Below are 22548 nucleotides of genomic sequence, written 5' to 3' on the forward strand. Positions count from 1 at the left end.
GCCTGACAGAATCACATCCCGTGGGGCCTGTTGTGATGCACTTTCTTCACTTTCCTAACATCTTCAGGTCCAGCCGTATCTGTAGCATGTAGTCCTCAGTCTTTGTCTTCCTGAGGATCATTCAGTGCCGAGAGTGTACCAGACTGCCGGCGGGGTGGGGCGGGCACGTCTCGGGGCTGAGGAGCTTTGGGCCTCGCCCTGAAGAGGGACTTTTGAAGCCCTTGTAACAAAGAATTCACTTCCTCACCCATCAGAAAAAAATAGAGGCTGAGTCGCTGTGTGGAATCGCATTGTCTATGTTAATGTCTGACGGGCAGGGGACGCCTGGGCAATGGGAAGGGACGGGGCAGCGGGCGTGGGCCGCTCAGCAGCACCTGGCTCCTGGCTCCTCCTCGGCGCTCTTCCTCTGTCTCGGAGTCAGCACAGCTGCTGCAGCCGAAGGGGCTGTGGGGTCCGCGGGAGCACCGGCGTGGCACTCTGGAACCCTGGCTGGAATCACTGGGCCGGCAAGCAGAGGCCAGTGTCCCAAGGCACAAGGTGTGCTCTCGTCAGCCACTATCTGGAAATGGCTGTGGAGCACGGGACGGTGGCTCTGCTGCACCTGCTCCTTCCAGACTACTGCAGCTGAGGCTCCGCTCAGGGTGCCTCTCAGGTCTGGGGCAGTAAGGGAGCCAGTGGGGCGGGGTGCCCTTATCCGTCTTGGAGAAAGCGCTTCCTGGCCCCTTGTGTAGGGGTTCTTCTCCTCCTCCCCCCTCCCCCCTCCCCCCTCCCCCATGGTGTTTAATGATTGGGCTTGAAAGCCTCGTAGACCTCACCCTTAGTTCCTGTTTGTGGAGCAGGCTCTTCAGTTTTAAACCGTTAGTAAATGTTCACAAACCAAACCACCCCATGCTGGGAACCAGTACGAGAAATTGGAGCTTGTTGTTGCCCGCCCCCCGCAAAGTTCGTGTCTTACAAGGATGCATTTGTGACGTGATGTTTTGTAATGCAGAATCAATGTTTTCACTCATTTTTAGGACCTGAGGATGCCATTCTGAGCATTTGGACAGTAATTTCATTTAACCCTTTTCAGGAAAGCTTGTGGGTCTGTGGGTGACGGCAGAACCTGGTGTCCTCATTGAAGAGCTCAGTGTATCTTACACCTGAGGTTCCTCACCCAGGCTCTCTGACCCCAGCACAAGCTCAGGAAGCCCTTTCATGCATAAGATGAATGACTGTGTCCCTGTAGATGAATCAGACTGCTATCTGTTTCTCTTTTGAAGTTTTTAAAATTAAATATCAAATAGAGATTATTTATAAAACGTGTTTAAGAAGTACAGCATCACATAATACCCAGTCTCTCACCTGGTGTTTAAGGACCAAACATTCCTAGGACCCTCCTAGGCCTCCACCGCTTCCTTGTTCTCATGAGGTGACCACTGTACACAGTTGAGCTACAACTTCCCTGCTTCTCTCCCTAGTTGTACCTCCTGAGTTGGTTTTCCTAAGCCAGGCGACTTGTGTGTTGTGGTTGACAGAGACTTGCTGGGCCCCCTCCCCAGGATGGCCCCCGGCCATGTGCAGGTGTCAGCCGCCGCTCAGACTCCACACGCTCTTATCATTGTGTCGTAACTTGTACCGATCTGAGGCTGAGTGAGGGCAGACTCCTTTTTTATTTGTGTGTTGTTGGCTCTTCTTGTGTCCTGGGATGTGTGTGTTCAAGTTGGCTTCCTGTTTTTTCCCCTGGGTGGTTGTGTCTTTTGCCTGTTGATTTGCAGGTGTTCTCGCGATGTTCCGTCTCCTCCCTTTGTCAGTCACATGTGTGACAGCTCTTAGCACGGCTCCTCCTGTCTGTGGTATCTTGATGCCAAAGCTTTATGTTTCACGATGGTCAGCTTTGTGACTCTTGTTATGGTTCAGCAAGTTGAGTCAGGGGATAGTCTGTCACCTTGTAGGAGGTTTATGCTTTCGTCTTACACATTTGGGTTCTTAGCCCACCCGGAATTGTTTTCAGTGTTTGGGGTGAGGCAGAGGCCCAACTTCTTTATTTCTCTTTTTAATCTTATATGGATAATCAACTGAACACCATTTATTGAAAAGAACCCTCTTCTTTGGACCCTGTTGATCTGTGGTGTTTCTGTCCTCTGCTCTCCCCTCACCCAGGATGTGTCTCTCTGCTCCTCTCTGCTCCATTGGCCAGTTTTCCTCAACCGGCACCAACACCGTGCGCTTGCCATCACTCTGACTCTACAGTTACCCTCTGTACCTGATTGGTCACAGCCCTGACTTCTCCTGACCCTTTATTCTTGCATAGAAGATTGAACACTAGCCTGCAAGTTGCACCAAAACAAACAAGTTTTGTTAGGATTTCGTCGCGCCCTTTTCTTTGCTGAGTTCCCCTGCAAATGTGGGGGGTGCTGCACCTGTTCCGTGTTCCCAAGTGTCTCTCAGGGAGTTAGGGTAGTGTCTTTTTAAAATTGCGTTTTCAAACTCTTGTTTGAAACTGGTAAATGTTTGGCAACTTTCCTGTCTGTTACTGGCTCCCCAAATTTCCATGTATATTCTTCTGGGTTTTCTGCACAGATGAGCGTATTGTCCAGGAACGGCAGTTGTCTCTCCCTTCCCATTCATCTCCGCTCCTGCTGGTAGGGCTTCCAGAACAGTGTCCAGTGACCAGCCCTGTTATCTTATTTTTAACTGTAAAGGAGGTGCTTTCAGGATTTCATCATTAACTATGAGTTTGCTGTGGGTTTGTTTGTTTGGTAGTACCCTTCATTGAGTTGGAAATTTGCTTTTTACTTCCATGTCTTGTAAATTTCTTGCACTTAAGAAGTGAGCTCCCTTTTTTCTTTCTTTTTTTTAGGTTTTCTTTATTTGAGAAGGAGAGAGCATGAGTGGGGAGAGGGCAGATTGAGAGAGGGACAGAGAGAATCTCAAGCAAACTCCCCGCTGAGCAGGGAGTCCGAGGTGGGACTCAATCCCAGGACCCTGAGATCATGACCTGAGCTGAAGTCAGACACTTAGCCAACTGAGGCACCCAGGCGTCCCAAGAATTGAGCTCCCTTTTGTCAGGAGCTTGTGTGATCCCTGTGCTTTAGGCATGTTGTGGTTTTCTTGGACTGCTTAGTCGCCTGTTGGTGAGAGCACGGTAGCAGTGCTTCCCACCATTTTTTATAGCCTTGTAGGATTTGAGACACTCATTTCTCATATGTTTTAGGAAAATCAGTTTGAGCAAAGAGGCCTCTGAGGGCAAACATGGAAGTAATCCTCTTGGTCCTCCTGTGGGCTGTGGGCTGTGGCTGGGCTGAGAGTCAGCCTTGCAAATGGGACATGCACCGAGGTTCATCCGAGGCTACTCATCATGTTGTTGTGTGTGATAGCAAAAATGGGAAGCAATCTTAAAGTCCAATAATGGGGCATTAAATTAGAATATATCTCTGGGGTAGAATATTATGTGGCCATGGAAGTCATGTGCTTGAAGATTATTTAAAGACCTAGGATACAAAGATACAAATGCAGTGATCTGAAGGGGCACCTGCACCCCAGGGTCTATAGCAGCAGTGTCCACAGTGGCCAAACCATGGAAAGAGCCCAGCTGTCTGTCAGCAGATGAGTGGATAAAGAAGATGTGATGCACACACACACACACACACACACACACACACACGGAATACTACTCATCCATCAAGATAAATGAAATCTCGCCACTTGCAACAACGTGGATGGAACCAGAGGGTATTATGCTAAGTGAAATAAGTCAGTCAGAGAAAGACAATTATCATATGATCTCACTTCTATGTGGAATTTAAGAAACAAGGCAGAGGATCATAGGGGAAGAGAGGGAAAAATAAAGCAAGATGAAATCAGGGAGACAAACCATAAGAAACTCTTAATCATAGGAGACAAACTGAGGGTTACAGAAGGGAGGGGGTGGGGGCATGGGGCAACTGGGTGATGGGCATTAAGGAGGGCACGTGATGTGATGAGCACTGGGTGTCATGTACAGCTGATGAATCACTGATCTCTACCTCTGAAACTAATAATGCAGTATATGTTAATTAATTCAGTTTAACTTAAAAAAGATCTGGGATAGAACTCATAATGTAAAATTATACATATACCTGTATATGCAGCATGGAGATGCGTGTATGGGTGTTTGTGCACATGTTCCTATGTGTGTGTTTGTACAGAGGACAGGCCTGGAGAGCTCGGGGGTCCTTTGGGAGGGTGGTTGGTGCTTGTCCACAGCTCTGATGTGTGTTTCCTGGCGGGTACTATGCAGCCAGCAAAGAATGGCTGGGGGGAGGGGGGAGGTGTAACCTAGAGCCACTGTGACACTGTAGGAAGGAGGGGACGGGGGTACTGCAGTGACATCCAAGGCCTGTTGTTTGTAAAAGCAGGTGCTTTCCTGAGCCGCTGCTCGGCATGGGTTATCTTGGGGGTTTGCAGGGTGGAGGGGAGGAGTGTGGAGTGTGGTCTGTTCCTTTCTGTCTCTCTCTGCTGCTTTGCTCTACACGTGGGTTCCTTTCATAATTTAAAGCTAGAGTTTTCCGTGTTTGTGGTTGATCCTGCAGAAAAAACATGAGGAAGGCCTGGTGAGCAGTAACCACTGTTTGCATCTGGCATACTTCTTTCTTATTTCTTTCCTGTTGTTTTAGGTCTGTTTGTATGGTGATTATAGAGATTAAGGAGTACATTATTGAATATTTGGCTAAATCATATGTATGATAGCTACTTCAGTTGTTCCTGGATGTTGTTAGCGCTCCCGGTGTGCCTCGGTGCACCCTCTGGTCAGGGGTGGGCGAGCGTGCAGCCTGGGAGAGTGAGGTGTACCTGGAGGTGGGTCTGCAGGCGTGGTGTGTGGATGGTGTTTGGGGCTGTTGCCTGGATGCGATCACTGGGGCGTAGAGGTGGAGACGAGCATCCAGGGCCAAAAAAACCTTCAACACGGACAGGTGAGCCGCAGCAGAGACTGAGTGTGCACCCACAGGGTGCCGGGGGGCACCTGGAAGCCAAGCAGAGAAAGAGTTTCCTTGTCACATGGTGCTGACAAGTCCAGAATGGGGGTGCTGTCGGCACCACGTGACCGTCAGAGCCCTGAGCAGCTAGTGTAGAGAATGTGGGGCTGGTTAGCATGCGTTTAAAAAAGAGACCGGGGAAGAACGGAGTCTGCTGGGAAGGCAGGTGGGGCAGGGGGCGGTGCTGGTGTGGGAAGTAGGATCAAGACACTTTTCTTGTTTGGGTTTTTTTTAACGTAAGAGAAGTAAACCGCATGCGTGTGCTACTGGCGTCGGTCCTGTGGCAAGGGGTGACTGGTGGTGGGAGAGGACCTGGTGTGGGAAAGGGGCTCTGGGGCATCCGGAGACAGGGAGGGGCCGGTGGGAGCGGACGTGGGCCCCTAGCTCCCGAGCTGGCGGGCAGCTGGCGGAGGGCTGGGACTGGGAGTCTTGGAGGACCAGTGTGCTGGGCTGGGGCAAGCCAGTCGTCAGCTGAGAGCGAGGCAACAAACAGGTGGAGCTGCTGGAATCCTGGCAGTGAGCGTCTAGACGGCAGGTGAGGGGACGGCCGGGGACGGGCAGCAGGGCCTCGAGGGGCTGTGTCACAGTTCAGAGTTTCATGTGAACCAGGAGTGCAGGTCTGTCTCCAGGTTAATATATGGGACACTTTACTAATACGAAATCCAATGTTTATCGTGGAAAATCAGAAATTTTTGGTTGTAGGAAAATAGGCACCCAACACCATTCGTCACCTGCCCTTGCAATACCCACCGTGCACACGTGGATGCCGGTGAGCTTATAATGGTATCAGCAGTGGGTCTGCAGCCTCTTCACTCAGTCCAGACCTAGAGACGATGCCAGGTGTCGCACCTGGGTCCTGGGACAACAGTGGTGGACAAGTCACACTGCTGTCTTCCTCGCAGGCTGTCTGTGGGGCGACTGGGGGGTTGTCCCAGTGTGGTGTGGCAGGGCGCTACAGAACCTGGAGAATGAAAGCCAGCTTGGGGGAGCCCATCCAGGGCCCACACGTCAGGAGGGCACGGTGCGTCTGGGAGCCGAGGCTCTGTGGTAGCACCAGTGTACGAAGATAGTGAGGTGGGTGATGGGAAAACATGGACAGAGACATGGACGGTGGTGCTGGGACATTCCTGCTGGATGGGACGTGGAGGCAGGAGGATTTCGCAGCACAAGCCTCATGTGCCAGTGGCCGGGCTGGGAGAGGGCAGGAGGGGGGAGATGTGAGGTGGGCCTGAAATCAGTATGAGGCGCGGTAGGAGGGGGCTGGAAACAAGGTTGCGGGCAGGAGGTCACTGTTGTAGAAGGTCATTCTGGGGCACAGAATGGGGGAACCCAGTGAGATGGCTGGTGCTGTTATGCAGGGGCATGTGTCCACTCCCTGTGGCCTTTGGGCTGCCCCGGGATGGCAGGGAGGAACCCAGGCTGGAGCCAGGTGTCTGGCTGGGGTGAGTGGGCAGGCGCTGGAGTCAGAAGCTGCAGTGAGTAGCACGCTGAGAGCCAGGGGCCGTGTTTGGTGTTTGAGGTCTGGCCTGGTGGGACGGGAATGAAGCCAAGCAAGCCATTTTTGGCATTACCTGCATTGGAAGCTCTGGAGGAGGTGAGAGGACAGGGAGGCAGTGGGGCAGGTGGGTGCGGTCCCGGGGGTTGTGGGGAGGAGGGCGCGTAGGCGTGGGGGGGGTCCCTCTTCCAGGAGCTGGCTGTTGAGGGACCTGGGTTTGGCCCAGTGCCTGGCACTTTTTCTGCTGTGCTTCGTGGGCCATCCCATGCCTCACTCTTGGCATGTGCTCTGTGTTACTTGTCGAAGGAGGGCTGTAATTCAGGGGTAATGCATTCTCCCAAATCTCCAAGAAGGTGGCACAGTTCGTACATCCAGGCTGGGCTGCAGACCACCCTGCCCTTGCCACGCTCTCAGGACCCTGCTCCGCACCCGCTTCATCCCAGAGTCACCTGTGTCCCTTGTGAATTGCCTTGGCGGGGGCGGCACGTAGGTCTTTGTGAGGCGGGTCATTGTTTCTACATCGTTTGTTGGGTCTCTGTATGTTATCCCTTTGTCATGTTGCAAACACATGCAAGGCTGTCATTTTCTTTAGAGTTGTTCCTACAAAGAAGCTGAGATAGTTTCTGATTTCAGAGATCCTTTTTTGGGGTGTCTGGGTGGCTCAGTTGGTGAAGCATCTGCCTTTGGCTCAGGTCATGGTCCCAGGGTCCTGGAATCAAGCTCTGTGTCAGGCTCCCTGCTCAGTGGGGAGTCTGCTTCTCCCTCTCCCTCTACTCCTGCCCTTGCTTGTGCTCTCTCTCTCAAATAAAATCTTAAAAAAAAAGATCCTTTTTCATTATAATTTCTGCCTTTGTCATCATATTTAGGAAATAATTCTTTACTCCAAAACTATGTATACACCTACATTTTCTTCTAGTGCTTTTTTTTTTTTTTTCCTCTACGGATTTTATTTATGTATTTGAGAAAGAGAATATAAGCAGGGGGAGCTGCAGAGGGAGAGGGAGAAACAGGCTCCTCGCTAAGCAGGGAGCCCGATGTGGGGCTCGATCCCAGTACGCAGGGTCCTGACCTGAGCCAAAAGCAGACGCTCAACCGACTGAGCCACCCAGGCGCCCCCTTCTAGTGCTTGTCTGTTTATTGTAGTTCCATAATACGTTTTTGTATTTATCAGGTAAGACCCTGCATTCATTCAGCTTTTTTAAACAAATGTTTTAATTACAGGAGATTATGTTTGCTACATAATGGGCATTATTCAGGAACATTTATCAATCAAGAAATTCCTGGGACGCGTGGATGGCTCAGTCAGTTAAGTGTCTGCCTTCGGCTCAGGTTATGATCCAGGGTCTTGGGATTGAGTCCCGCATCGGGCTCCTTGCTCAGCGGGGAGCCTGCTTCTGCCTCTGCCACTGCCTGCCACTCCCCCTGCTTGTGCTCTCACGATCTCTCCCTCTTTCTCCCTCTGGCAAATAAATAAATAAAATCTTAAAAGAAGAAAGAAATTGCCAATAAGAGAAGAGATTCTGAACAACATATTGGCATAATATCCCAGTCTAGGAAAAAGGATTTTGTGGTACCTGTGGTACCTGTTCTTTCCCTTGACTTGGAGGTAGCAAGTCTTGCTCAGCACGAGTGCTGTCAGGACCCGGGTCTGTGGCCACAGTGTCCCCACAAGGGGAGGAGTGTGGTTGGAATGTGTGACCTCACGGCACCAGCACCATGTGGGGGAGAGCGTGCCCAGTTCCGATGCTGAGCTCCTGAGTTGAGATGTGGCTGGTCTGGGTCTCTAACCGCCGCCTCTGCCGCTACCAGGCTCTCAGTCTCGGGCACATGAATCACTTGTTAGTTCTTGGTGTCCTCATGCGTTGGGGACCCAGTGGTTGTAGACACATGGTTTCTAGCCTGGACTGTGCACCACCGGCACCTAATACATGTCAGTTGCCAGTTCTGTATGCATCGACAGACACTGTGTAGGTGCTTATCGACAGGACTGTTTCCTAGGGATCCTTTGAGAAACTTTGCTCAGAGAACTTGGATTTTTTTTTGTCCTGTGAAGTCAGATGAAGCTGCTGGTGTCACTTGTGATCCTTCTTGCTGGTTCTTTCAAGAGAAGAACAATACAGTAGGGATTCCATCTGCCTTTTCCAAGCAAGATGGCGCCCCCAGTCAGTGGAGCTTGCCCTTGTCCTGGCACAAGCACGGACCGGTCCCAGGACTTCTCCGCGATAGCATGGCAGACGTGGCCGCGGCAGGTGCCGGGGCACTGGGGGCCTCAGCCCCGGTCTCTCCCAGAGGCATGCTCCCTGTGGAAATGAAACCGCTGACGCTTTGTTGGCTGCCGACCTGGGAATTAAGAGGCCCTCCTCCCCCCAGCCGACATCTGCTGACGCCCATAAAAAGTAATTGCTTTTGAGATGCTGTATAGGACCGGGGCCTGACTGGCAAGAACGTCGACGTGGAGGCACAGGGGAGAGATGGAAGTTACCTGTTTCCCCCCCGGGGAACAGAGGGGGATGTAACACCTTTATTTTCATGGGGAGCAGAGAGATACAGTTGGGTAGTTAAATATGAAAGAGAATAGCACGACACAGAAAAGAGAGAGAGGGGCATTTAACAAGAAAAGTCCCTAGAGGGGAAGATGAAAGCGAACAGGTGCTGGAAGAATGTTTCTGCATATTAGAGCTTAATTAGATTTGAAGATGAATTCCAGATGGGCTAATTATGTATGAGTTGTTGCAGGTTATTTCTTGTAGGGGCAAACGTGTATTTTTGGAAGTGGTGGTTTAGTTTGATTGGGTTTGATTCCTGCCTCCTACCGTATCTCCTCCGAGAAACTGCTGCTTCTGGGGCCCCAGGACCCACCCAGCCAGCTCGTGTCTCGGGCTGCCCCTGCCAAAGCTGGTGGAGCCACAGAAAGCTGGGCCACCCCGACCGCTGCAGGAAGCAGCGCATGGAGGACAAGTGACTTATCCAGATGGACTGGAGTGTAATTCCAACTTCAAAGGAAGGCAGACCGACGAAGCGGTGTGTTGTTTCCAGGAATGTGTCCTTTGATGGGGTGCTAATGCTTCCTGCGTAGCTAGCTGGTTAGGCAGATTTGGACCATTTTCTGGGAGAGCAAAGGGGCAAGTTCTGGTTGGCAGCTCTCTTAAGTTGTGAATTGAGGAAAGGTCGGGAAGGCATGGGTAAACTGAGATGTATTACAGACCAGGAATTTTAGTTTCTAAACAAAAGGATCTGGGCCAAATAGGACCTCTGGACTTGCTGTTAGGATGATCGATTTGCTTCAACGTAGGAACAGCCCGTGAAGGTTGTCTCGAAAGATGGTGTGCGCCTCTGACGTCCGTGGAAAGGTGGGATGTGCCAGGGTGGCCTGGCGTCATCCTGCAGGCCACAGGGGGATCTGCTTGGCATCCATTCGGGTCTGAGGGCTTTAATAAATGTAAACTTTTATGGAAGGCCCCATAATTGGAAGTTATGGATGTATAATTTATATATGACTCAGTGAATGATTTATATGATGTTAAGTGATGATTTAGATAGAAAATATGACCCCCTCTCACAGAATCTTTAATGAAAAGTGTTGGTTCTTATGAATTTATTTCTAGAGCTCTGTTTGAACTCAGCATGTTTGACATAAATCAGATATAATTGTCATTTTATGATTAATGAACATATGCTGGCCGTTTTTCCCCATAATTAAACTTTATGTTCTGTGCATCTGACAGAGCAAAACAAGTTTAGACTTTGACAGATTGTTGGTGGGGGTTTTCCATGTTTGCGTATTTGTGTGTGTGTGTACTCATTTGCGTGTGTATTTGTTTTATGAACGAACACATATTAAATCGGGTTTCAGAAATGTGAGTAGGATTGTTAGGAGCTAGCGTTCAGATCCAAGGTTGAGGAGTGCCTGTGAAGGATGGAGAGGCACGGGTGTAGTTGGGGGGGCGGGGGGGCAGGCGGGAGGGAGCCCTGGGCCCGTGTGTTGCTCACACAGGGCAGTGTTAGTACCAGGCCTCATGTGTGTGCTGGGCAGGGGGCTGTGATGCACGCTTCCAGCGGAGACTCCCCATTAGCCAGAAGCACGGCTGCTTTCCATGTTACGGCCGTCATACCGAGCTCTGGGCAATGACGGAAGGTGGATGCGTAGCAGAAACATTCATAGTTTCCTCTCTGCCTTTCATAGACTTCAACAAGACTCATAATCATTGACAAGGTAAGACAAATATGTGAAAGACTAACCACATCACTGGTCAGCACACCTTCACTCACGCCGCTCACTTCTGTTTCCTGTTTCAGGACATAGACAAGTTTGGCAATGAGATCACCCAGCTGGCCCGGCCCCTGCCCGTGGAGTATCTGATCATAGATGTAAGTGTGCGGCGTCCACCACACCCTGGGTGGCCGGGTGGGGGCCAGGTGAGGGTGGCAGCAGTGGCTTGGACAGTTGCCCTTCTGCTTGGCCCAGGACAGGCACCCAGGAAGTAGATGAATCATTGAGCTCCTGTCATCCCTGAAAAGCGGGCGATTTTAAGGGCTTTCTCTTCTAGTTTCAGTTTTTTTATTTCCTTAAGTACAACTTAGGGTTTCCCTTCTCCCAAACTAAAGTGTAGCAAAGGACCACCGACCTGGCCAGGCAGCCTCTGGAGGTCAGTGAGCCCAGCATGGCGCCGTGTGCGGCATGTGTAGGTGCGACCCTGGTCACAGCTCGGCTGTCGGAGCCGGGCTCGTGGTGGGCCCCTCCACCTGAGACAGTCCCAGGGGCAGCCAGCGTGACTGTCCTCGAGTGAGGTGGTATGTGCTTTCCTGGGGGGATCTACAGGAGCCCAGAAGGCAGCTGGCTGCGACCACACGGTCCTGGTCTCGGCTGCTTTCTGGAGGTGTGCTGGGCTCATGGAGGTGTGGCCCTAGGCCACAGGGCAGCAGAGGGCTCCAGCATGAATGCCCAACACATTTGCAGCAATCAGCTCTGTCCCAGGGGGACAGGCGGCTGCTCATTTCCTAACTGCTGCCTGCCAGGTTCTCTTCGGGCTACATTTGGACTCAGGAAGGGCATGTGATTCAGGCCGTAAAATATCATTGCATTTGGAGCAGCGGGTCCCCAAGAGCCAAGCCCATCGGTGCTCCATTCCAATTGACAGCTCCCGAGAACGTATTTATTACCTAGGCCGTAAAGGCATCTGTTTTTTAGACTACCTAGGGTGTAATTAAGATGAAAACAGATTGATGGAACATACACTTAGGAGGAGTCGGCATGATTTAAAGCCAGCTTTCTGAGGTCTTCTCTCCCCGTGGCCTCCCCACCCCTTTCTTTTTACAAAAGAGCCGAGTTCTTGCTTAGTGTGCTGTGTCAGTAGAGTTTGGCTGTGAAAGAACATTCTGCCTCGTGATAGCCAAGCTCTCTGTTGTTGTGGAACGAGGTTGGAGCAGTCCCTTGAGAGCAGGTGTCCAGACTGGTGTGCTCAGCCCCTCATCAAGCCTCATGAGCAGTCTGCTGTTTCAGGCAAGAGAAGGCATGGGCCACATTCCCTGGGCTGCTGTGGAGGTGTCCGGGCATCGGCTAGATGACCTGAGACAGGCTGGCTGGGGGGTGGCTTAAACACAGGACAAGGTGCTGGACGCCCTACACCCCTCTGTGGGTGTCTGGGATATTCACAGACTGCCTAGTGAACTTTGGTTCTGTCATGCTCTAAGGGGAGGTTACAAGTCTAACAAAGACGTCTCTTCATCCCACATCTATTGCCTGGTAGGTGTTCTGTGTTGCTGGTCCACCATGTCTGTCTTCCCAAAGCCAAAGTGCCGTGCCGTCCACGGGCCTTTGTCTCTTCCGCCGTCTCTCTGACGGCAGCCGGAGACTGATAAGGGCTTGTGTGTCTGAGCCTTGGTGGACATAGGCACTCGGGGTCATCTTTGACTCTAGAGGAACACACTGAGGCTTAGGATCCGTAGCTGACAGAGGTCACGCAGCCAGTACGTGGCACTGTGGCCAGAGCCCACAAGGCTGCGTGGTCTCGTCAATAAAAGACCAGCGGGAGGGGCACCTGGCTTCTAGCTCAGTCGCTGGAGCGTGTGACTCTTGATCTCAGGGTTGTGAGTTCAAGCCCCACGTTGGGTGTAGAGATGACTTAAAAATAGCATCTTTTTTTTTCTTTTTAAAGATTTTATTTATTTATTTGACAGAGACAGGGACAGCGAGAGAGGGAACACAAGCAGGGGGAGTGGGAGACGGAGAAGCAGGCTTCCCGCTGAGTAGAGCGCCCGATGTGGGGCTCGATCCCAGGACCCTGAGATCATGACCTGAGCTGAAGGCAGACACTTAATGACTGAGCCACCCAGGTTCTCCAAAAATAGCATCTTTAAAAGAGCAGTGGGGCTCAGGTCTCAGATGCTGCTGCTGCCGGCTCAGCCGCCCTCCAGTGTGCCGGCACAATCACAGTGAGTCCTGGGCCAGCCTGAAACGGCCCGCTGCCTTCGCTGATGCAGAAAACAGACCAGAACAACATTTTCATTCTTTAGAAATAGTCCCAAAGGAACCAGAATAGCTACCCTAAATCTGGACGAGGTGTAATCTGCTGCCGCTAGTGTCATATTGTAGAGGAAAGGCTGTGTCAACTGAAAGGTGGTTGATAGCTCACACTTGGGTGCTTTTGTGGGGAGGAGCACCTGCCAGGGGGAATGAAAAATGGTGTTTGTATTGATTCGTGCACATTTACCACTGTCCCTGTAGTTTGTATTGATTATGTGTTAGATTTAAAATGCCCTCTGTTGTTACTAAAGCTTGTCTGAGCCAAAGGAAGGGCTTAGGCTCCCCTTTGGACACAAGTTCTTGACTCCAGCCCGTCTGATGAGGAGAGCACAACTCCCGTGTCCTGCACCTCAGAAGCATGGGTTCTCTTGCTGCCTGGATGTGCCCCAGCTCCACGCCGTGGGGCCGTGTGTCCCAAGGGGCCTCAGCAAGCTCTCTGGAGGTCACTGTGTCTCTCAGAGCATCATAGCTGACCCTGAGAATTCTCCTGGCCTCATCCACTGTGTCCCCAGAGCTCACTCTCCAGCTCCTCCACGGGCAAGGGCCTCTGTGTGGGCAGCTCAGCAGACGGAAGCCCAGAGGCCGGCACACACAAACTGCCTGCAAATGGCACGATCCTAAAACTTGTGAACAGTGATCCTTCATTTTGCTTCCCAGATCAGAGTGTCAGGGTTTTCATTTCGGGGTGTCTTTAACGGGGGACCATGGCGTCCAGTGGGAAACAGGACTCTTTGGCTGGAGCTTGGGGGAGGGTGCTGTGCTCAGGGCTGCTTGGGGCACCTGGGGCCGCCCTCACCCCTGTTTGCAGCACAATTTATCAAGGGTTTTGTTTTTGTTCATTAGATCACAACCACTTTCCCCAAGGATCCAGTTTATACTTTTTCTATTTCGCAAAATCCATTTCCTATTGAAAACCGGGATGTATTGGGTGAGACACAGGTAAGCTCTTTGTCTTTAGAAACATAATTTAAAGTAACTACTGCTTGTTTATCTAGTGTCAGTGTTGTCTCTCCAGAAAGTACCAAGCTTTCAAATTCCCCTGATTGATTCTTGTGACGAAGCCCAGCTAGGACTTCTGAGACACTCTTGATCAACGAGACATCCTCTGTGGGGCCGGGCCTGACATAACCACAAAGGCAAATCCCCGTAAGGCCACAGGCTTGTGGATCTGCCAGAAGAGCCATTCTCAGTTGACTTCTTTTCTTCCCCAAACATATTTGTCACCTGTGTCCTCTCCCAACAACTTTTTTTATTATTTGTTTGTTAACAAGCATCATCTCCTGTGGAGATGTCACTTCACTGTTTGCTCTGGCTTCCAGCCCTGCCATCCTGTTGCGTTTCTCACGCACGGTCCAGGCCGTGTGGGCCTCGTGTGGCCTGGCCGCCTGGGCTTTCCAACACGTGGTACGGGTCCTACATAGCACGTCCTGTGCGGTGGGCCCTGCTCTCCGCTGCACACTTGCCTCGTGCTGCCACACGGACGGTCTGGGACACACATTTGTTCTTAGGTCCTAATTGCTAACAGGCGTTGCAGAAAAGAATACAAGGAGATTTTCTTGGGAAGTGTGGTGCTTTATTTGCAAAACCTCTCTGATGCTTTGCTCTCCTCATGGCCCATCTGTGCGGGGACTCGGGGTGCTTGGAGAGGTGCAGAGCCACATCCTGGTGGCACTCTTGAACCTCCTGTGTTTAGTTTTTTGTTTTTTTTTTTTAAATTCATTTATTTGAGAGAGAGAGCATGAGAGAGAGAAAGCACAAGAAAGGGAGGGTCAGAGAGAGAAGCAGACTCTCCACTGAGCGGGGAGCCCGATGTGAGTCTTGATCCTGGGACTCCAGGATCATGACCTGAGCTGAAGGCAGGATGCTTAACCGACTGAGCCACCCAGGCACCCCCTCTTGTGTTTAGTTTTGCTGACGGTGGGAGTGTTGCATCATCCTCCCAACACACACACACACACACACACACACACACTCTCACACTCACACACTCCTCGCTGTCCAGCTGTCCGAGGTCAACAGTCCAGCTAGACAGCAAGTGCAGACAGGTCTTCTAGCCCCAAAGTGAGCCCTTCCCACAACCCACTCTCCACCTGGAGGGGTGGGGGGCATTTTCTGTCTTTTTGAATGTGTCTTCCAGCTGGATCGGCTTTATACACATGCTCTCTTACACACGTCAATGCGCCACATGTACTGAGAGCATCCTCCTGGGAGGATAGAGCCATAGCTTACTTATGTGGTAGCCGCGTGTCCCTCTGGCCTGGGTCCCCATCAGTGATTATAGATCAAGACGGGGAGAGGTGTGTGTCCGCACTCCGCATTCAGCCGTGCCTCAGGAGGGGACAGATGGCTCTCTGGGCTGGGCACTGGGGCTGTCCTGGGACGCTCCTGCTCACTTGCTTCCTCCTGCCTCGCCACTGTAGGACTTCCACAGTTTGGCCACCTATCTATCCCAGAATACCTCATCCGTGTTCCTGGATACCATCTCGGATTTCCACCTCCTGCTGTTTCTGGTCACCAATGAGGTCATGCCTCTGCAGGTACAGGCCTGAGTGTGCGTGCCCGCTGAGCACCTGGCTTTGGGGGTCCCCAGGTGGGGTTTGGCTATAAAGTCAGAGCATGGCTGGGAAGGTGGGTCGAAGTACCTCTTACGTTCTGTAGGCAGTGGCTTTTCACAGGAGGCTTACTGGTAGAAAGATGGAGTTTTCACATTAGTATTTGCACTGAAACAGCTTCCTTACGTGTCTGCCCCCCACAACGGAGGACGGTTTCAGTTGTTATAATTCTGTATTGAGCTCTCTGTCCTCTAGCATGGAGCATTAGAAAGCCAGCAATTTACAGAATTCCTGTCCTAACAGTGTCAAAATCACGGCCTCTGCTGCTTACTGCTCTCTCCCCTCTTCCTGAATCAACTGTGGTTTTATGGCCTTGGCCCAGAAGGTTGGCTTGCGTCCAGGCCCTGAGTGCACAGCTGCGTGGTTGGCATTTTTAAGACGCACTGTTGGGAAGAAGAGGGCAGGTGTCTCGGGCGGCGGCTGCTCTCTGAGCAATGTGGAGCTGTGGGGCCAGCCAGGGGGCCCTTACTTTGTGCCCTTTTTTCCTGCCTGAGACCCAAGGAGAGACCAGAGAGAGGGGAACGAATTCTCTCTGAGCCTCTGACTTGACACGTTCCCTGAAGGTGACAGAATAGAGAGGCCCTTCTGTCCCCACTGCTCTCCTGCGTCAGGCGGCCTGTGGCTGTTCTTGTATCCTGCTGGGTTTAGCTGGTATCTATGTTTCGTCCCCAAACTACCCACTTCTGACATTGGACATCAGGCACCCTGAGACTTCCCTTTGGCTTTGCCTGCCTTGGTAAGCCTAGAGGGTAGGCCCTTCGGCTCCAGGTGCAGCTGCTGCCTGTCCAGTTGGACAGGCAGCAAAAGCCTGGGCTCTTCACACCAGGGCCTCCTCACCAGTAGACGTGTACTGTTTGGCAGTCACCTGTTAGAAAACCTGTTCTGGGGAGCCCCTGAAAGTCCCCGAAGCCTTATTAGTTCCCCATTATATAAACTCTTTTAATTCTCTGCACTTTGACCCTGGAGGCCTAGGACCCAGAGACATGGTTGAGAAGATAGAGAGCCTGCAGGGAGAGCGTGAGGGTGGAGGGTGGACCCCATGACCATGGGCACCTGTCCGTGCGTCCAGGCCTCAGGGTAAGGGGTGCGAGCGTTAGTATCTTGGTGGTTGAGCACACTGGTCTGCTCATGACAGAGAGCAGTGTAGTAGGACTATGTGGGAAGAACTTAAATTTAGCTCTGAAATTTAGCACTTGATTTTATAGACTTAAGTGTGTGGCATTTTGTGTTTCATAGTGACAGCCTATGAGATGTTTTTTAATTGCCCCTGAGGTGTGTCTTGATGTTGGGGAAGAAGGAACTTATTAACAACAGTGTGTCCACCATCACGAAGCAAGTGGCAGCCTTCATTTTTGGGTTCTTGCAGGACAGCATCAGTTTGTTGCTGGAAGCCGTGAGGACCAGAAATGAGGAGCTCGCCCAGACGTGGAAGAAGTCTGAGCAGTGGGCCACCATCGAGCAGCTGTGCAGTAAGTGTCCTCCCCTTCCTCAGTCCCAAGCATCACGCCCTCCCACTCTCATTGCCAGAGCCCAGGGAACTGGACACATACTCTGCAAAGCTTCTTAGGTCCTAGCAGCCTGACCCCAGATGCATTCTGATGGGTGTTGTGGGCAGTCGGACAAGCACAGGACTTTTTCACCGCTGCATCGTGCCCGCTCTCGAGGCCACGCAGACCTTTGGTGCACAGCTCTGTGCGGGCATGGACAGAGAGGGTACGCTAATCATCCAGCCTCTTAGGAGCAACTTGAAAGTCATTGTTTTGGATAAACAGAAACCTTACATTCACCACAGTGCTGAAAGGTCAGAAATCTTTGGTCTCCTCAGGCTTTTCTTTTTCCCTTCTTTCTACTGGTCTCAGAGCTTTCTCAAAGGATGAAGAGGAAAAACCTTACAGGATAGATTGTCCAGGAGCCTGAGTGACTTCGCTGCCCCAGGGGGAGCCTTTGTCTTCAGTCCGGGAAGCTCCGGGCGCAGGTGCCCCATCAGCCGGGGGCTCCGGGGGGTGGCAGGCTGCTGGAGCGGTCCCTTTCCCTGTGGCTTTGAGAAATACTGGAATGCCCTCTTCAGACAACTTTGAAAATACATATCAAAAATGTTTATCCCGTTTTCTCTACGTAGTAGGTTAGATACTAGAGCCAAAAGTAGCCAAGAAAAACCTCAGTAGAACCTAAGCTGCGAGGGAGCCTAGTGGACACCTGTTCTCTCTTGACCCCAGTACCTGGGGGTCCGTGGTCCGAGGTGCCTCAGTGTTGGTTGTGCTTTGGGTCACGCTTTCCTTTCTACGGTTCTGACCGACACACCGGTCGTGGGGCTGGCGAGATGCGCCATGTGCTCTTGCCCTCGTGTTCTCGAGCGCCATTCAGTCATTCTAAGGCAGAGGACAAGTTGTTGTCACCAGATTCCCTAAAGTGAAGGCCCACAGCCTCATGACCTCGGGTGGACAGTGGTGTGGCGCCTGGGCGGTGGGGGGGGGGGGGCACTGTGCTCTACCCCCGAAACGAAGAGAGCATCCTGTGTGGAGTATACCTGGATTGAAAAGAACCTGGGTGACTTAGAGGTCTGCCGAGAGAAGGGCACTGGGGAGCAGGGACGTGGACTCTGCACCCAGTGAGAGCCTGTCACACCTCTGTCCCAGGGCCTCCAGCAGCGCTGGAAGCTTCGCACACACTGCTGACATGTGTAGGCCGCCGGGCAGGCAGCCTTGGGGAGACGTTCACTCACACTCGGACCCAGGCGGCCCGCTCCTGGGGTTTTCCCCGAGACACGAAACACGGGTCCACACAGAGCTGTGTGCAAGAGTATGCGCTGCAGCTCTGCTGATTATAGCCCAGGACAGTCAGCAACCCACACGGGTAGCCAGAGGTGGTGCTCTGGCTGAGAAGCCTCACTCGGCCCAGCAAGCCAGGAGGGTGGTGGTGGGGTTGAGTTGGCCACGGTTGACGGCCTGCCGTTCTGCGGACAGCAGCCCTGTGCAGCTGGGTTCTGTGAGGTCCTAGAGCCCCGTCTGTCCGTGCCTGAGGCTGTTTGTTCCAGAGTCGCCTTGTACTCGCCCGGCCTGGCCGTGCAGCAAGATAGAACTCTCGGGGAGGGGGTTGGGGCAGAGACCTCAAACGGCTACAGACAGCTTCTCTTCCCGCCCTGCAGGCACCGTCGGAGTGCAGCTTCCAGGCCTCCACGAGTACGGAGCTGTCGGGGGCTCCACGCACACTGCCACGGCCGCCATGTGGGCCTGTCAGCACTGCACCTTCATGAACCAGCCGGGCACCGGCCACTGCGAGATGTGTAGCCTCCCTAGGACCTAGGGCTCCCGGCCCCTGCTGGCAGGACTGGGCCCACCCCAGCCCTCTCTGAAGCCGGGATCATTGTAACCATTGCCCCATGGCGGGCAGCCCTGAAGGGCGGGGCAGGGTGGCTGCCCTCGGGTCTCTGACCCACAAAGCTTCTCAGCACCAGGCATCCCTGGAGGGAGAGCTGGGCTGGTGCTCTGCGGGCTGACACTAGCCTTCTAGTGGAGTGGCACGATGGCCCCCCTGGACAGCCCCATACCAGTCTCCAAGGTGGTGGAAGGACCTGGGCACCTCGGAACCATCACCTGGGGCTGGGAGGGGTGGGGAGGGCTTACTGCTGCCATCCAGCCTTCTCTTCCCTTCCTTTTGGATGCTTTTTGTTCTTGCCCCTCCCGTGGTTCCCGTTGGGAGTGTTTGGTGACCTCTGTGCACTGTTGCTCTGGGCTGACCCTGCCTGTGAGGGCCCTTTCTTCCCCTGCCAGCGGCCGTTGTCTGGTGGAAACATGAGTAGGCCCAGGGTTGCTGGTCTCCCTTCTGCCTGACCTGCAGGTTAATTTGCTGCCCGCCTTCCTCCTCGCGCTCACCTGACATCCAGGTGGGGTTTTTAAAGTCTGCGTTGGTTGTAATAACAGTTATCAGTAATTTCTGCCCAGAAGACTTTTATTTATTTCTTTTTAAGATAAAAACTACATAAAAGGGGAGCGAGAGACTAGTTCCCACTTCTTCCCTCCCGTAGTGAGTCCCTGGGCGTGGGGGCAGGGTGGACACAGGGTGGGTGAGGGTGGACAGGGACCCACAGTCAGTTCTTCTTGGAAGTAAACCTCAGTGCCTGAGACTTCCCTGCCACAGCTGCAGACTTGGTGGTCCACGCATCGGCCCCTCCAGATGGGCCAGGCCTGCCTGGGGTGAGCTGGGTTGCCCACGACCCAAAGCTCTGGCCCCTTTTACCCTGTGTACCATTCTTCCCGTTGCCCCGGCCAGCCCCAGGCCTCCTGCATGGTGGACAGAGCCATTGCAACAGGCCCTAGTGAGAGAGTAGGGGTTTGGTCTATTGTGAGGGTGACTGGACTGCTGTGGGGGTCCCAGGACAGAGGTCATGGTCAGGCCTTGCACATGTGCTCTGGGGTCCCCAGGGAGTTTTGGGCAGCACCCTGATGCCTCTTTGCCTTAATGAGGGCCATGTCTCTGAGCTGCATGGCACCCACGGGAGAGGCTGACCCAGACATGGACTGTGCTGGGGACTTCATGTCCCTGCCCTGGGGGTGGGGGGAGGCCTGTGTGACCCTACCTTACCCATGGCACTGTGGACAGAGAACTCTGTTCTCTGCGTGTTGGCTTCTCATGGCAGGGCTGTGCCTGGCACCTGCAGGTCCACCTGGTGTCTTGTCTGCTCTGGGGGCCAGGGGCCGATGAGGTTGGGTCTGGCTTCAGCAGAGCCATCGGTTGTTGGGGGAGGGGGGTGGGCAGGAGAGGCGTGGAGCGCAGACTCCCACCAGGGTGTGGCGGCTGTCCCAGCTCCAGCTCGGCTCCCAGCTGCCTGCTGAGGGGCTCTCCACGACTGGCCCTGTGTCGTGTGGTCCCTGCGATCCAGTGTGAGGCTGCAGAGGGGCCCAGTGGCGCTGGGCCCTGAGCTCCCCCTCTGTGTCCTCCAGGCCCCCCCAACTCCCCATTCTCCTTGTGTCGCCTTCACCCACCAAGCTGGCTCCCGTCTCTCTTCAGCCAACATTCTCCTCACTCTGAAGTTCTGGCAGACGCAGAATTCATTTCCTTTCATCTTTTAGCTGAAGGAAAAGCGTTTTTGATTTCTCTGCTTCTGGTTTTGAGTCACTCTGTTCAGTAAACGCACTTTATTTTATTGTCCAAATAAATAGACTCCGAGCTCAGCGTGAGGGTGTGGGGGCACCCTGCCAGAGGCCTTGGCCATGGGCAGCTCAACCACCTCCTCCTGCCCAAGGGAGGGAGGGGTCCCCCAGCCCCACCTGCATCCTGCTCGCCCTCGTGCGGACACACCCTCTGGCCACTGGGCGGGGGTGACTGCTCAGCTGTCCAGGTGTACACAGCTGGCTGCCTCGGTCTCCCGACAGTCGGCTCCTGGTGCTGCCGCTCCAGCTCCGCTGGGGGCTGCAGGGGTGCGTCAGCTGGGTTTGCATTAGCGTTACCTGGACTCCGATCCCGCCATGAAGCCAATAAAACTCCTGAAGCGACTACTGAGCTCCCAACTGTCATTCCTGGGCCCCGAGGTCTTCCCTGTGCCGAGTGTGTGTGTGCAGGCCACCTCCCAAGTTGGCTTTGTGTTGTATGACTTCACTTTTCTCCACATGTCACTGTCCTCGCTGAGGGACCCCAGCATGTCATCAGGGTGGGAGGAGAGCGTGGCCTCCCTCGGGTGCTTTCCTGCCTGTCAGCCATGTGGCTGCTTCTGGGCCTGGTGGGGGTTGGGAGGAGGCAGGTGCTTGCAGCCGGCAGCAGGTGAGGGATGCAGTCTGGAAGCCCCCAGACTGTACAGGTGTCGGGGTGTGAGGCCTGGAGGGGACATGGTGCCTGTCCTGAATTACTCTTGGTGTTCAGGTACCACCCTGTCCTTTGGCCTCGGGATGCATTCCTCCCTGGACAAGTACATAGACAGCAGCACCTGCCGATGTAAGGGGCCCTGGGTGCCTGTAGTTCTACCCCCGGGCCTGGCTGTTCTCAGCAGCGGTGTGGTGCATGCTACCAACCATAGTCCCCAAGTTGGGGTGACTGTCATATCCGGCCCTTGGTGCATCTCAAGACAGCTGGACTTGCTGGACTTCCCACCTTGGGAAACCACGTGAAGGGGGTGTGCTGCCTTTGAGGAGTGCCCAGCATAGCCTGCAGCTGCTCTGCACACACCGTGGCTTCTCCCCAGGCTGGTGGTGTCATTTGACTCTAGGAAGATTACACTGCCCGAAGATTTGGCATAAAGAGCACTGACTGGAGTGCGCACCTTGCACACCCACGCGGGTGGCTGCTTACTCCACATCCCCCCACTGCTGTCCGAGCTGACCTTCAGGTCTTTGTGGGTGTCTTTCAACCAGGGGTCAGCATTCAGGGCCCCTGTCTTTGTTTAGATAGACTGTTGATCATAAATCCTTACATCACAGCAAAGGGAGTAGGGAGCCAACCTAACAGTGTCTTCAGGGGCATCCTGGCCAGCCAAGGGCGAAACCCAGGTGGAGGGGGGATGGGGGGTAGGGGAGAGTCCTGCCTGGCTCAACCCACCTCCTTCCAGATCCACTTCCCCACGTGCTCATTTTCTGCAGGACAGTCCTCCAGGGAGGGCAGTTCACAAGGAATGGGAGTCAAGACTGGCCCAGGAGACTTGTGCCCTCTCCTAGGAGAGGAGCCTGCCCTCACTTCCCAATTAGGAAGGCCTAGTGGGAGTCAGTCTTCCTCATCCCGGACGATGTTTCCAGCCCAGACTTCTCCTGGGAGCAAAAGGGACACACGATGGACTGCAGATGCCAAGTTCACATGGAGTTCAACTCAGAAACAGGGACTGCCCACTGTCCTGGGGGCTGAGTGCCCACCTCAGCCTCTACAAGAGGGTTCAGAACTTGTCCTGGCTCTGAGTCCTGGCACACAGATGTGCCAGCCTCCGTGGGGGTGGTCAGC

The 22548-nt window shown here is 53.4% G+C and overlaps 1 protein-coding gene across 1 annotated transcript in view; it reads left to right on the forward strand.

Annotated features, from left to right (window-relative positions):
- The window catches only part of NPLOC4 (NPL4 homolog, ubiquitin recognition factor), a 62236-nt gene extending 41117 nt beyond the window's left edge, over positions 1–21119 (forward strand). Inside the window, exons 13-17 of the mRNA XM_028112371.2 lie at positions 10789–10860; positions 13859–13954; positions 15436–15552; positions 16994–17096; positions 18773–21119. Coding sequence (XP_027968172.1) covers positions 10789–10860; positions 13859–13954; positions 15436–15552; positions 16994–17096; positions 18773–18930 — 546 coding nt within the window. The 3' untranslated portion in view covers positions 18931–21119. The remainder of the gene's footprint in view (positions 1–10788; positions 10861–13858; positions 13955–15435; positions 15553–16993; positions 17097–18772) is intronic.
- The last annotated feature ends 1429 nt before the right edge of the window (positions 21120–22548 follow it).

Source organism: Eumetopias jubatus, unplaced genomic scaffold, assembly GCF_037043125.1.
Source record: "Eumetopias jubatus isolate StellerSeaLion01/CBP00866 unplaced genomic scaffold, mEumJub1_p1.0 scaffold_10, whole genome shotgun sequence".
Classification (NCBI taxonomy): Eukaryota; Metazoa; Chordata; class Mammalia; order Carnivora; family Otariidae; genus Eumetopias; species Eumetopias jubatus.